Raw genomic sequence first — 12,906 nt, 5'->3', positions numbered from 1 at the left:
AAAATCCAATTAACAAATGAGAAAGGGGGCAGAAAGATTTCTAGCATAGGAAACATAGGAAAAGAATAGAAGACATCACTGCTTTCAACAGCTAGAAATCTTTCTGCCCCCTTTCTCACTTGTTAATTGGATTTTGTAGGAAACAGAAGGGGGTTGTTGGTGTAAATGTATGTCCACTAATCCCTGTTGGGTTAGTTAGAGAGTCAAATGCCAGATCAAAAGGGGCCCCAGTGGTCAAGAGCACCACAGAAAGCTCCAGCTGCCACAGGAACAGCTACAGGGGAAGGACAAAACTATACACAGTGTGTTCTTAACCAAGTGGGATTGCTAAACTCCCCCCCCCCCATTTTTCCTGCCTCTTCCAAAAAAAACCGGTGTCCTGATATGTAGAGGGGGAACAACAGCTGAAAAGATGACACAGAACATTATTGCACATATACAGTAGATGGGATCTGTTTATCTGCAGTCTACTATCCTGGGTTTTTAGTCTTTTAATAGAAGAGTATTGCTTGTCTAGCTGTGCTTATTCTTTAGGGTTCACCCAGGTGCAAATTCTTTCCTTCCTCCTTAGTGGAAAAAATGTCTCATAGGACAATGCTCCTTTACTTAACTGGGTGTTTTTAAAGAAATTGTTCTGCATCTGAAAATGTATTACAAAGAGCACTGCAGCTCTCTTTTGTGTGATGATGAAGCAACAAAAGAATGCAAAGGGCAACCCCCCCAAAAAAGATATTAAGAAAGATATATAGGGGTTAAGCTTCTAAAGAAAATTGTGCATCCTACACCTGGGGGCATGTTACATGGAGCACAGGGCTGCTGTTAAAAATGGCACCCCTTACATTTTAACACTTAACATAATGGCATCATGACATAATGGTGAGTATTTTGGCAGCCAATGATATGGAGCCAACTCAGGGATGTGCAAAACATGATGACATGACAATAAGGGATCAGTAATATGACATGCTATAGGGGAGAGGGGGAATGCTCAACCCAGGAATGTAGTTTTTAACAACAGCTCCGTGTCCCCATAGAATATTTAGTACCCTGCTATCTATGTGAAATTCAGGGAGTGACACAGCTTAGTGATTAGAGACCATGTTTGCATGCAGAAAGTCTCATGTTCAATTTGTGGCATCTCCAGTTAAAAGAATCAGGTAGCAGGTCATAGGAAAAGCCTCTCTCTGTCTTAGACACTAGAGAGTTGCTGCCTGTCAGAGTAGACAGTCCTGGGCTAGATGACAACTAGACTGACTTGGTGTAAGGCAGTTTTCTCTTCTCATTTCATTTTTTCCTCCACATTTTTGAGCTACTTCTAATATAAACTTCTCTCTCTCTCTCTCTCACACACACACTTTAAAATGTCAATAGAAAGATAAAACACTTCTATTTGGAAGGCTTAATGTTGTTAATTTCCTTTTGGCCCTCTGTAATAATATTTAGAATAGGGCTAACAAATGTGATACCCTCCAGATGTGGTGGACTACAACTCCCATCAGCCCTAGCCAACACAGCCAATGGTCAGGAATTATGGGAGTCTAAGCTTAAAACATCAGGAGGGCACCATGCTGGTTACCCCTGATTTAGAGGATGACTTCAGCTTGAGCTCACATCATTCTCCGGAGGGAACATTCTCCAGTTCATGGGGGCATGGGGAACACAGCGAGCAAATATTATGCCAGGTCTGGCTCACCATCTCTTACCAGTTACAGTAATTGTTCCTTACTGCTTTTCTGAATGACCACCAGAGCAGATGGTTTTGTTTTGTTTTTTTGTCTCTCCTTATCTACATGCACAGGCTGATGGGTTTTACGATGCATGAACCAGGGGAAACCAATCTCAGTTAAAACCCAGAGGGGGATGGTACAGACACCTACCTGCGGGGTGACCTGGGATCACAAGGCTGTTGGTGGGCAATGCTGGAGGAGGTGGCAGCGTAGGAGGGGTGGCAAACATGGCCGGATGGTGCTGGTGTTGGGACTGAGATCGGAGAGGGAAATGCGAGGCAGCAAGGTTAGAGATGGAGAGGGGTAAAGCTGGGCCAGAGGAATGATGGGGAGGGATCTGGGGAGAGATGGGGAGGTGTTTGGGGAGGCTAATACTTGTTGTGCTACTGGCACTGCTGCTTCTGCTGTGGAAATAAAAAAAATGTAGGGTGGGGGGAAGAGAAAGTGTCATTAGAAAGGGAGCAGAACTGCAAAAAACCTACAGCATTTGTACAAGCCTCATAGTCAAGGCAGCTACTATGAGAATTTTATGAATTTATCCTCTTTCAGAGACAACAGACACAACTTTGCAGGTAGTTTAGGGGCACATAGAGATGGTCAAAAATGGCTGTTGCCTACTCTGAATCAGTAGCTTTTTCTATATGGCAGCCAAAATCCAAGCGTGAGTCCTCTGTATGTAGAATTTGGCAATAATCTAAAGTCTAGGAAAGTATGCTTGGTGTCTATGTATAGCTTTTGTTGGATGGGGAATTTCAATGTTAAGCTTTCCATCACAGCAGAAAACTCTTGTCAAAGCTCTTTTGGGGCGTCTGTCCAGCAGAGATCCCAATGAGCTAGGATAGCAATCCCCAAGTGACATTCAATTTTATGTTCACAGAAGCTGTCGCCTGGGCTTCTCCCTCTTCAACATGTCTGACGTTAATCCTGCCCACCCCCAGTATTTCCTCATACACCTTTCAGCCATAATGGCCTAAGTGTCCTCACCCAAGCCTACTGCAAACCCTTCCTTATTTCCTCATTCTGAAAGAGATACCTGCAAGCATGAACAAAATGGGAATTAATCCTCAGCACAACTATCTGGGGCTGCTGCTGCTGCTTTTTCAACTTCAGAGCCTAACTGATGTGTCGAAAATGGTATAGTTAAATAGATCTGTGTGGGATGAGATTTGTAGTTCCCTCTGCCCCTGCTGGATGCAAGAGTTAAGGATTTTTTATAAATTTTTTTTGGGGGGGTGCTTGTGAAGCAAGTAGAGGAAAAATCATCTAAATGCTCATGAAAAACCCTTGAGATTTTCCGAGTATTCAAGAGGAATGTTCACAAAATTCAGTTTTTGAGGAAAGCCAAAGGGTGGTGATGATATGGGGAATCTTTGGCCCTCTAGATGTTGCTGAACTGCAGCTCCCATCAGCCCCAGCAAGCATGGCCAATGGCCAGGGAAGATGAGAGTTGTAGTTCAGCAACACACGGAGGGACAAAATTTCCCCATACCTGCACTAGAGGATTACAGAGATCAGAGCACGAAATGAACATGGTCTACCCACCTGATATTATTGAGTCCGTTGTGGGCCACCTGGTGATGCACTGGGTAGCTGAGAGGAGGGGGGATGTGGCTTGGAGGTTGCGTCCGAATCTCGGGCAGCAGCTGAGGCTGCGACTGAGGCCGAGGTTGAGGCTGCGACTGAGGCCGAGGCTGTGGCTGAGGGGTGAGTCTCGGTGGTGCTGGTGCTGAGATCAATGGCTCTTTTTTTAACAGTGGGCTTGTCCGAGCACTCGACGTCGGTGCAGAGGAGGTGGAGGTCACTACAACAGTGTTTGGTGGGGGGCTGTGGATTGGCAGCACAAAGGGCACGTCAGTGCTCAGTTCCTGGCTGCGCTCCAGCCCGGACACCTTGGGGATGCTCCCTGCTTTCGCTTCGGCCTTGTCATTCAAGGCTGGACCTTCAAGAACAAGGAACAAGGCAAAAGTTATGTGGCAAAATATCCTGATGATGCACTTGATGGTTCTTGGCAGGCTAAGACACATGGGAGGTGAAAAGGATTCAAAAGCTTATTGACTAGTAGCCAACACCACCTCAGGGGCTTGGGCATGCAATATTTGATTTACTTGGCTGTATTTCTCTTGACATGGAGATTTTTATTCAATCGCAGCATCCCTTGTTGCCCTTTCAAGTTAAGTTGAGGTATTATAATAGGAAGCTAGCTCAAATTTCTCTCCGTTTGAGCTGGGGACCCTTCCCCAAGCTGCTGCATCCCTTAGGTTCAAGTAGTTCTAAGCAACTGGAAACAAACAAACTCTTCCTTCGGTACAAGGATGGCAAAATTGATGTATAAATTGACTTACTATAAAAGAATATGTGATGGATAAAATAATAAGCGATTCATTGGAGAATTTGTATCCCTTTCTTAGATACTGGAATGGAACAAATCCGTTTGAAAATATAAGACAAGAATTGTTCAGTGTGATACAGCAGGAATACTGATTTTGCTAAACACTTACAGATCTAGGTGATAATTTTGATGATTGATACTACTTTGAGTCCCCTGTTTCATGGTTACTTTTTTCCCTTAAATTTTTTATAAGGTCTAATTGTTAGCATTTGTATGTTTTGTTGTATGTTTAAAATTAAAAATAGACATTATAAAACTGTACAGCTCCTCCTTCTACTACAGATTTCAGTTGGAAGATTCCTGCCTCTCCAGATCTACCACCAAATTCCATTTTAGGTAGAATTCAGTGGCAGCACTAGACAAGAGCTGCATGGAAGTGGATCACTTTGCAGGCACATATTACAAAATGTAGTATACACATCGTGCTATCAAGAATGCCTGGTTAACATTATATAGTGTGTCAGTGTTGATATTGCTCATATTTACCTTGGAATTTTACCTCCACTGATAAAATGCATTTTATTTAAACATACAGTTCTGGCTTAGATGATAAATATAGACAGTGCCAAGGACATTTTTTGTTTTGTTGGGCCTTCAAATGCTGTATTTTGAAAAAGAATCTGTATGTAATATATCAACCCTTCATAGCATGGTAACAAAAAACTACCAGCTTCATAAGTACATTCTTCCAGCAAAGGTTTTCTTGACATAATGTATTGAGCTAAGAGCCCAATGAGCTAAACTTCCTCAGTGAACCAAGGACTGGACCTTAATTGGACTCCCATATTAGCCAAGGACATGTTGGGTGCTGTGGAGTATTCACTCTCTTCAGTCTTGGTTTCCCATGTGTAAAATGTAAATGTAAAGAGCCACCCCTTAAATCTGCGGTGGGGATGAATGAGATTGTGCCTGGTTCTTGCTGGGACCACTTAAGCAGCTCCACTTAAGAATGGGGAAGAAATTTGTTTCGTTTGCAGTTTAACATGAACCTTCCTAATCTGCACGACCGGAATCAATACATGTACTGAAATACAGCTATCCTTCAAATCTGCACTCCTCAAATTTTGTGATGCAGTTCTTCAATTTAAAAAATATTTAAAATGTGTATACGAGGGAAAGCAGGCAAAAATGCTTACAAATTTTTCATATGGACTTAAAGCTATTTCTTTACGGCTGGAGGGCAGGCTGATGTGGAAATGGGGGAACTGAATTTAAGATCTGAAAAATGAGAAACTGAGAGAAACTGAAATGGACAAGATATAATAATAATAATAAAATAATAATAAAATAATAAAATTTTATTTGTTAGTCGCCCATCTGTCTGACTTAACAGACACTCTGGGCAACTTACACAATATAAAATACAATTTAAAACATATTCATACAACAGTCACCATATTAAACAACAATACATCTAAACCACCCGTTAGTAATACAACATAATAGCCTAACCCACCCCAGAAATCCCGTAGGCCTGCCTGAATAACAAGGTCTTTAAGGCTCGACGAAAAGCCATCAGGGAGGAGGCATGTCGAAGGTCAAAAGGAAGCAAGTTCCAGAGGGTGGGGGCCACGACCGAAAAGGCCCTCTCTCTGGTCCGCACCAGCCTAGCTGTTTTCACCAGTGGGACCGAGAGAAGGTCTTGTGAGGCCTTGTGTTCATTCCTTGTTGATAGAATGATAGAACGTTCCTCCCTTAAAGATGAGATTTTTGTTGAATCACAGCATCCTTCCTCCATACAAAACTGGCATGTCATGGAGAAGGCAAGGCAAGAACCATTCTTATTACTTTTATACATGCAGCAATAATGTATTTGGTATGGTCTAGCATTCAGTTTATGTGAGCCCTGACCTGTCTGAACTGGGAAAGGGTAAACTTTCCCACCTGAGGAAAAACAAAAATTGACCAAAGAGTATGGAGGCTAAAACTGATATCAAATTATTAAGAGTTCAGTGGCGCATATTTGGATGGTTTGAGAGTGATGCTGTACATGAAGAGTAGACATGAACACCAATATAGCTTTAGTAATCTCTAATACTTTGGGGACTACGACAGCATTCCAACAGCTGTAATAGAAGATCCCTTGAAACTACCAGTAACGTAATCTCTTGGGAAGCGTTAAAAAAGCATTTATCTTTTATTATACTTATTGCTGACATTTGCGAAGGGTGAAATCCTGCACCCTGAACCCACAGATATCAGGCTGCTTCAACTTTGTGGGGGCCATTCACATGCAGCCAAGCCCCTCTAATATCTTACTGTCACCTCCTGTTGCTGGTGTTCTCTGACTATTTGCAGCTAAACCGCTCCACTTGAAATTGCAGATGGAGGTTGAATGTGATTCAAAAGCGGCTTACACCACTGTACAAACCCATTGAGACTATCAGTAAAGACTCACTATAAATCAGGGATAGGGAACCTTTGGCCTTCCAGATGTTGCTGAACTACAACTCCCTTCATCCCTGGCCACTGGGCATGATTGTTGGGGCTGATGGGAGTTATAGTTCAGTAACATCTGTAGGGCTAAAGGTTCCCCTCAGCTGTTATAAAGGAATCAACATAGACATTTTACATGGAAAACTGATGAGCTATTTTCACTGATGTGACACAGTCCTGGGAGAAGTAAAATTACAATAAAGAAGAGTGGGCCTCTGAGGATGTTGCTTCATGAATCAATAAGCACCACCAATCCTAATGCATAGGAAACAGCCTTACACTGAGTCAGAACATTGGTCCATCTAGCTTAGAATCATCTACACCAGCAGTTCTCAAACTTTGCGCCTTAGGCCACTTGAAAATTGCTTGGGGGGGTGTGTCTCACAGCAGACCACTTGCAACGAACACTGCATCAGACATTGACTTTTGCCCTTATGAATAAACAACCATGAGATTCACCACCCTATGCTGGAACATTTCAATGACAGAAAAGTGTTTATTTTTACCAAGTTCTAGAGTAGTTAATTTTCATGCCTGATGATAACAGGCTGAGCCAATTTGCCTGAGACTCAACAGTCAGCTTCAATATTTCAACCTTAATTAAAGCTGAACTCACGTCAGCTTAGCTCCTTTCTTCACAGAGTATCTGGCATTTAAAGTGATTTGTGTCTCAGCTGAGCCACACTGAAGGCTAGATCACATCAGCCATTTCCCATTCCCCGCCCTCGCAACCAGACACAACACTGTCTCTTTTTTCAGCATGCTGAGTTTGCTTGTTTTCTAACCAGATTCCCAGAATGTTCTTGATCAAGAAATACACTGTCAAGATGTATATATTAGGGTAAATTGAAACATAGAAGGTAGCCAATGGAAGGACAAAATGTTCCTTAATAAAAGGCATAACATTATCTCACTCTGTATATCAGCCCTCGAAGTATCCATCACACAGTCTTACGTGATCCTGCCTCTTTGCATTATCTAAACATTTTAAAACTGTTAATGCATTTGTCCTTGTGACACTCCCACAAAGCAGGGAAGGGCTATAATCTTTATTCTACAAGTGGGAGAACAATGGCATACAAGGCCATCTCATCCACTGCATGAATGGGTCATATGTATTGGGTGCTAGCCTTGATATGGATACCCAGCTATCATGATTTATAGGATGTGCTTTCCTCTGTTTCCTGGAGAAGGCTGAAATCTCAGCAGCACTCCTAAGGTAAAGACACCATCATGGAATATGAAAGTTGGAGATGATATGGAGGCCAGGAACCAAGCCATAAAATGGTAGGGTGGAGGGATGAGTGGTAGAAGCACAGTGAGGGAGACAGCCCCACAGAGCAGATTCCATCTAGGTATCCAATTATTAAGTAGATAAATTTATATCCTGACCTTCCTCTCAAAGGAGTCCAGGGTGACAACGCACAAATGGTAAAACAATTAAAATATATAAAAACAATTCCAGTGCAGATGCAGACTGGGAAAGCTGTACTTAAAAGGCTAGTTGGAAAAGGATGGTCTTCAGTAGATGCTGAAAAGACAGCACCTGTCTAATATTTAACAGGAGGGAATTCCAAAGGGTAGGTGCCGTGACAGTAAAGGCCCAATTCTCATATTGTATGGAACGGACGTCCTGAGAAGATGGAATCTGTGGGAGGCCCTCCCCAGCAGAGTGCAGTGATTGAATGGGCGTATAAGGGGAGAGTCGATATTTCACTGAGCTAGAGTGTTCACTATATGGAAGACAAAATAATTTTCCCATTCAAAGTTATAGGAGCTGAGCATGCATGGGCCATCAAGATCCCAGGAAACAACAGGAAGGCACATTTATTAAGCTGCCCTTTTAATCATAAATGACACTCTTGGCAGCTTTACAGCTGTTCAGAAAAAACAACACCACGCCAGAATAATAATAAAAAATAAAGTGGCAGGTAAAATGAAAGCATGTGGCTGCATAAACATGATAATGCATAAAAAGGCAGCGTATAAATAAGTTGTCTGCAACTGAGCAGACAAGATTGCTGTAGGGAGGAAAGGCAACCAAAAGCCCTGGTGAACAGGACAGACTTTGCCTGGCCCAAAAAAAGACAGAGAAGGCACCAGGGGAAAGAATAAAAAAAACAACTCATTGTCAAGCATATTAACACAATTTTTTTTGTGGCTAGATCTCAGTAAGAGAGTTATTTTTTAACCGATTCCACTGAAAATAGGAACAGTTTTCTGATATTATATGCATTATTAGAATATCTATCTGTCTATCTATCTATCTATCTGTCTATCTATCTGTCTATCTATCTGTCTGTCTGTCTGTCTGTCTGTCTATCTGTCTGTCTATCTGTCTGTCTGTCTGTCTGTCTGTCTATCTGTTTGTCTATCTATCTGTCTATCTATCTGTCTATCTATCTGTCTATCTATCTATCTATCTATCTATCTATCTATCTATCTATCTATCTATCTATCTATCTATCTATCTATCTATCTATCTATCTGTCTGTCTATCTGTCTATCTATCTATCTATCTATCTATCTATCTATCTATCTATCTATCTATCTATCTATCTATCTATCTATCTATCTATCTATCTATCTTATATGCATATACATGTGACTCCAGGTTTCCTAAAGTAGCTAGCACATAAACAGATACAACAATGCATATATAACTATAAAAATACTGCAGAAGTATAGTACCATATGGGTCTTGACTCTTACAGGCTTTATAGTATAATGTATGTATTTTTTGCATATAGTTTGCATATAATATAATTAGGCTTCTTTAAAAACAAGCAAACCAGACAATGCACAAGTCAATGCAAGAGGCAGTCCAATATGTGCAATGCTCAATTGAGTTGGAGCTGCCAAATTCCATTAATAAATCCATTTAAGACAGACTCCTCCTCAATCCCTACCAAGGGATTGCAATTTCGAGGGAGTTACACAAACAGAGTGCTATCACAGAAAATGCCATATCCCTGGTTGACGCCTGTTTAATCTCCACAGGTTAGGGCACCTAGGGAAGGGTCTCTATTGAACATTTCAGCTGCTAGGGAGGTTCATACGGGATGCAGCTCTGTGGCTGAAGCCAAGCAGCTGTCATGTAAATTGCTTGTGTGGCACAGTGCTTGGGAATCACACGCAAGGCGCTCTGAGCTCCTTTAATGAAGAGGTACAATAAAAATAAACAAACATCTACCAGCCCCATTTGATCAGGCTTGCTGCCTATCTATGCCTTGACCGAATGAAGTGTGCATACACAGGGGCAGCAACGAGCGTAAGAGGAGCTTGTGCCTCCTTTTGCAATTGTGTCTGAATATAGGAAGCTGCCTTATACTAAGTCAGGCCATTGGTTTATCTAGCTCGGCATAGGCCTTATGCTTTTGCAAAGTGCCCTCAAGTCAAGATCCTCGGCTTGACTTGTCTGAAGAGAAATAATGAACAAAAACTATTATCCTAACTTAAAAGTGCACAAAGCGGATTATGGTATCACTTTCAAGGACATGCAGTAATTCCGATTTAAGATTCCACAGATTTGTGAGGGAGGAAGGGACGCTGCCTAGCCTATTATGCTGACTTCTCAGCAGAGAGCAAATTCTTCAAGTCTAAAGGAAAACTGCTGAGGGCAGCTGATGAGATATCAACTTGGGTATTTAAAATTGGCTACAAAGGGGGGGGGGAAGCGCAGGTCTTCCCCTGCCATACCCTCCTGCCACACTTAATTGACGTGCGCCGACATGTGAGTGCATACACACCAGCAGACTAAATACCATACCCCTTCCCAAAAAGATCCTGACACAAATTAAACCTGTTCTGTTAGAGGAATTTGCTTTAAAGCTGATTAAGTGTTGCTCAAGTGCAAGAGATTAAAGTCTGCAAAGGCCACTCTTTGAGGACTCCGGTAATCAGTTGCTGAGTTATACAAACAGCACTCTGGGCAAAATCATTTCCAGAACCTGCTGCCCCATCTCTCCCACTCACTTGGAGATAGATACTCCTCGTAGTTTTTCACAATCTGCTCATCTGAGCATAGAAAGTCATGACTGTAAAGGATCAAATCTTTTCTTCGTTTGTTGATAAAAGGAAACGTTGTGCCTTTTTCACATGTGCTGTCTTTTCTCTATGGAAATGGAAATGGACTGCCTTCAAGTCGATTCTGAAATTGTGGTTGTCCCCCTTGCTATACTTTGCTGCTTCCTTCCATTACTTGTTTATTTTGGTCTAGAAGTCATCCAAAGGCATCAGCTGCCATAATTTCCTCTTCTGTCTATTAAGGATAAATCAACTCTGGTCTCAGCTTGTCTTCAAAAAAAGAGCCAACCTAAACATTGAGGAGTCCCATCCTAAATCAGTGTTAGATCCTGACGTTTGCATCTCGGTCTGCTGGCTGAAGACAAATGATTAGGGGATACATTAATAAAACTATAAAGCAAGTGAGCCATGCCAAACTCAGCAAGCAAACCCACCCATCAGAACTTTTTAGGTGACTCAGTTCCATGTAAATCTTCCAGATGGGGATTGAAAAATTTACTCTGAATGTGAACGGCTGGTTCACAGCATGTCGACATGACAACTGGTAGTCAAGGCGAAGGGCTGTAGCTCAGTGGTAGAGCATGTGCTTTGCATGCAGAAGGTCCCAGGTTCAATCCTTAGCATCTCTAGGTAGGGCTGGGAGAGACTCCTCCCTGAAATCCTGGAGAGCTCCTGCCAGCCAGCATACACAATACTGAGCTCAATGGACCCATGATCTGACTCAGTATAAGTCAGCTTTCTATAAACATTGCACGCTTGAACAGCAGTTGCAAGTGAATACATAATCATGAGACAAGCTTCCCCCAAGGGAGGCCAAACTTGCCCTTGCAGTTGTGGTTCCATTCTCAGCCATTCCTTGTATGCAATCCCAGATTCTGCTGCACTCTCCCCTCCTGCAGTTTCTAGCAGCTGATATTCAGAAGTATACTGCCTCTGACAGTGGAGGGAGAACATAGCCACCAGGGCTAGTAGCCACTGATGGCTTTAACTTCCTTGATAGCTTGTCTGTCAAAGGCTTTAAAAAACCTGAAGAGAAGATGTGTGCTTTTTTTTTCATTTTTATCAATGATTTAAAATATACCTCAGAAGCTGCAGCATGTAAAATTCACTTCTTAACTTTTAGAGAGTCTGTGGAGGGAGCTGAACCCTGAAGAAGGACAACGTTAACAACTCATGCTAAACATTTTTACAAGCCGTCCCTCAAAGACAGGGTTTATCAGAATAGGTAAGAAAACAGGGATTGTTCCTGGTAAATAAGGGCAGTTGGGTCATATGTATACATGTACTTCACAATCATTGAGGTATCAAACAACATTCAGCATCTTGAAAACCAAACCACTGAAATGAATTTGGGGGAAAGGGAGCTCTTCACTTCCCAGCATCACCAAATCCAAAGTTAGCCAGCCTTTAGCAAAAAATTTTTTTCTTGCTTGCTCTCTTTCAACAGGAAGCTCCTTCTGCAACCCGACTCGGATCCAGCATCTCTCACTCCAGTTCGTTTGCACAGAGCTGTCTGTCAAGTCAAATCGTCTTGCAACAATCTAAAACACCCTCAGAACAGCTGCCACTGTCAATTATTCTCTCCGACAGCCTTGACTATCAGGAAAAGAACTGGAGCGAGCACTTGCCAGTTTTAATAAACTGTGTTGCCCAAGTCATTTAACCTGCTAGATTGGTGTACGCTGGGGCTGTAACAAGCCTTCAAGCTTCTTGAGGAAAGAAACTGTGGCAAAGAGCTGGAGGCTTGGAATCTGCTTCCAAGTACACCATTTCCTTCCTCTTTGGAGGCACCCAGCTTTTGAAAAAGTGTAATTTCAAGACTTCTGCACAGTGTTTTGTAATTCGAAAGCGGCTACAGTTTTTCTCTATTACATCTGTATCCTGTCCTTCCTCCCCAGAGCTCAAAGCGGTATTTCAGCCTGAAAACTACCCTCTAAGGTGGGTTAGAATGAGAGTGTGTGATTGGTCCAAGGCCACCCAGGGAGCTTAATGGTGGAGAACAATTCAAATTTTGAGTTTTTCAACACTCTAGCCAGTACCCCTTACTGGTTTTCAAACAGCTTTCAAAATCACCTAAGTGAATTAGGATCCTGGGCCCGCATGCTTCAAAATACTGTATTTGAAAATTACCCTACCCACTTAAAATGAAATTATGCAGGAACACGTGGCTTCTGTAAAAACACACAAAGCTTTTAAATTAGGGCTGTAACATTTACTCCACTAATTGGTAAATCAATTAGAACACTTCTAAGGTTTAGGTTTATTAGATAACCTAAAACCCTTTCAAATTGACTAAAAGGATCTCTGGCCCAAGCAATCCCCCTCCCT

At 42.1% G+C, this 12,906-nt stretch overlaps 1 protein-coding gene across 27 annotated transcripts in view; it reads right to left on the bottom strand.

Moving 5' to 3' along the window:
• The window catches only part of FBRSL1 (fibrosin like 1), a 999,197-nt gene that overhangs the window by 43,854 nt on the left and 942,437 nt on the right, over positions 1-12,906 (bottom strand). For 26 of the 27 annotated variants that reach the window (XM_061603171.1, XM_061603169.1, XM_061603170.1 and 23 more), the window contains 2 exons: positions 3,270-3,666; positions 1,878-2,131 (listed from right to left, as the gene is read on the bottom strand). In XM_061603171.1, the coding sequence (XP_061459155.1) occupies positions 1,878-2,131; positions 3,270-3,666 (651 nt within the window). The remainder of the gene's footprint in view (positions 1-1,877; positions 2,132-3,269; positions 3,667-12,906) is intronic. The other variant, XM_061603154.1, reaches the window with a different exon arrangement.

This window comes from Rhineura floridana, chromosome 19 (assembly GCF_030035675.1).
Source record: "Rhineura floridana isolate rRhiFlo1 chromosome 19, rRhiFlo1.hap2, whole genome shotgun sequence".
Taxonomy (NCBI): Eukaryota; Metazoa; Chordata; class Lepidosauria; order Squamata; family Rhineuridae; genus Rhineura; species Rhineura floridana.
The sequence above is the reverse complement of the archived record's forward strand: the minus strand, read 5'-3'. Positions and strand labels throughout refer to the sequence as shown.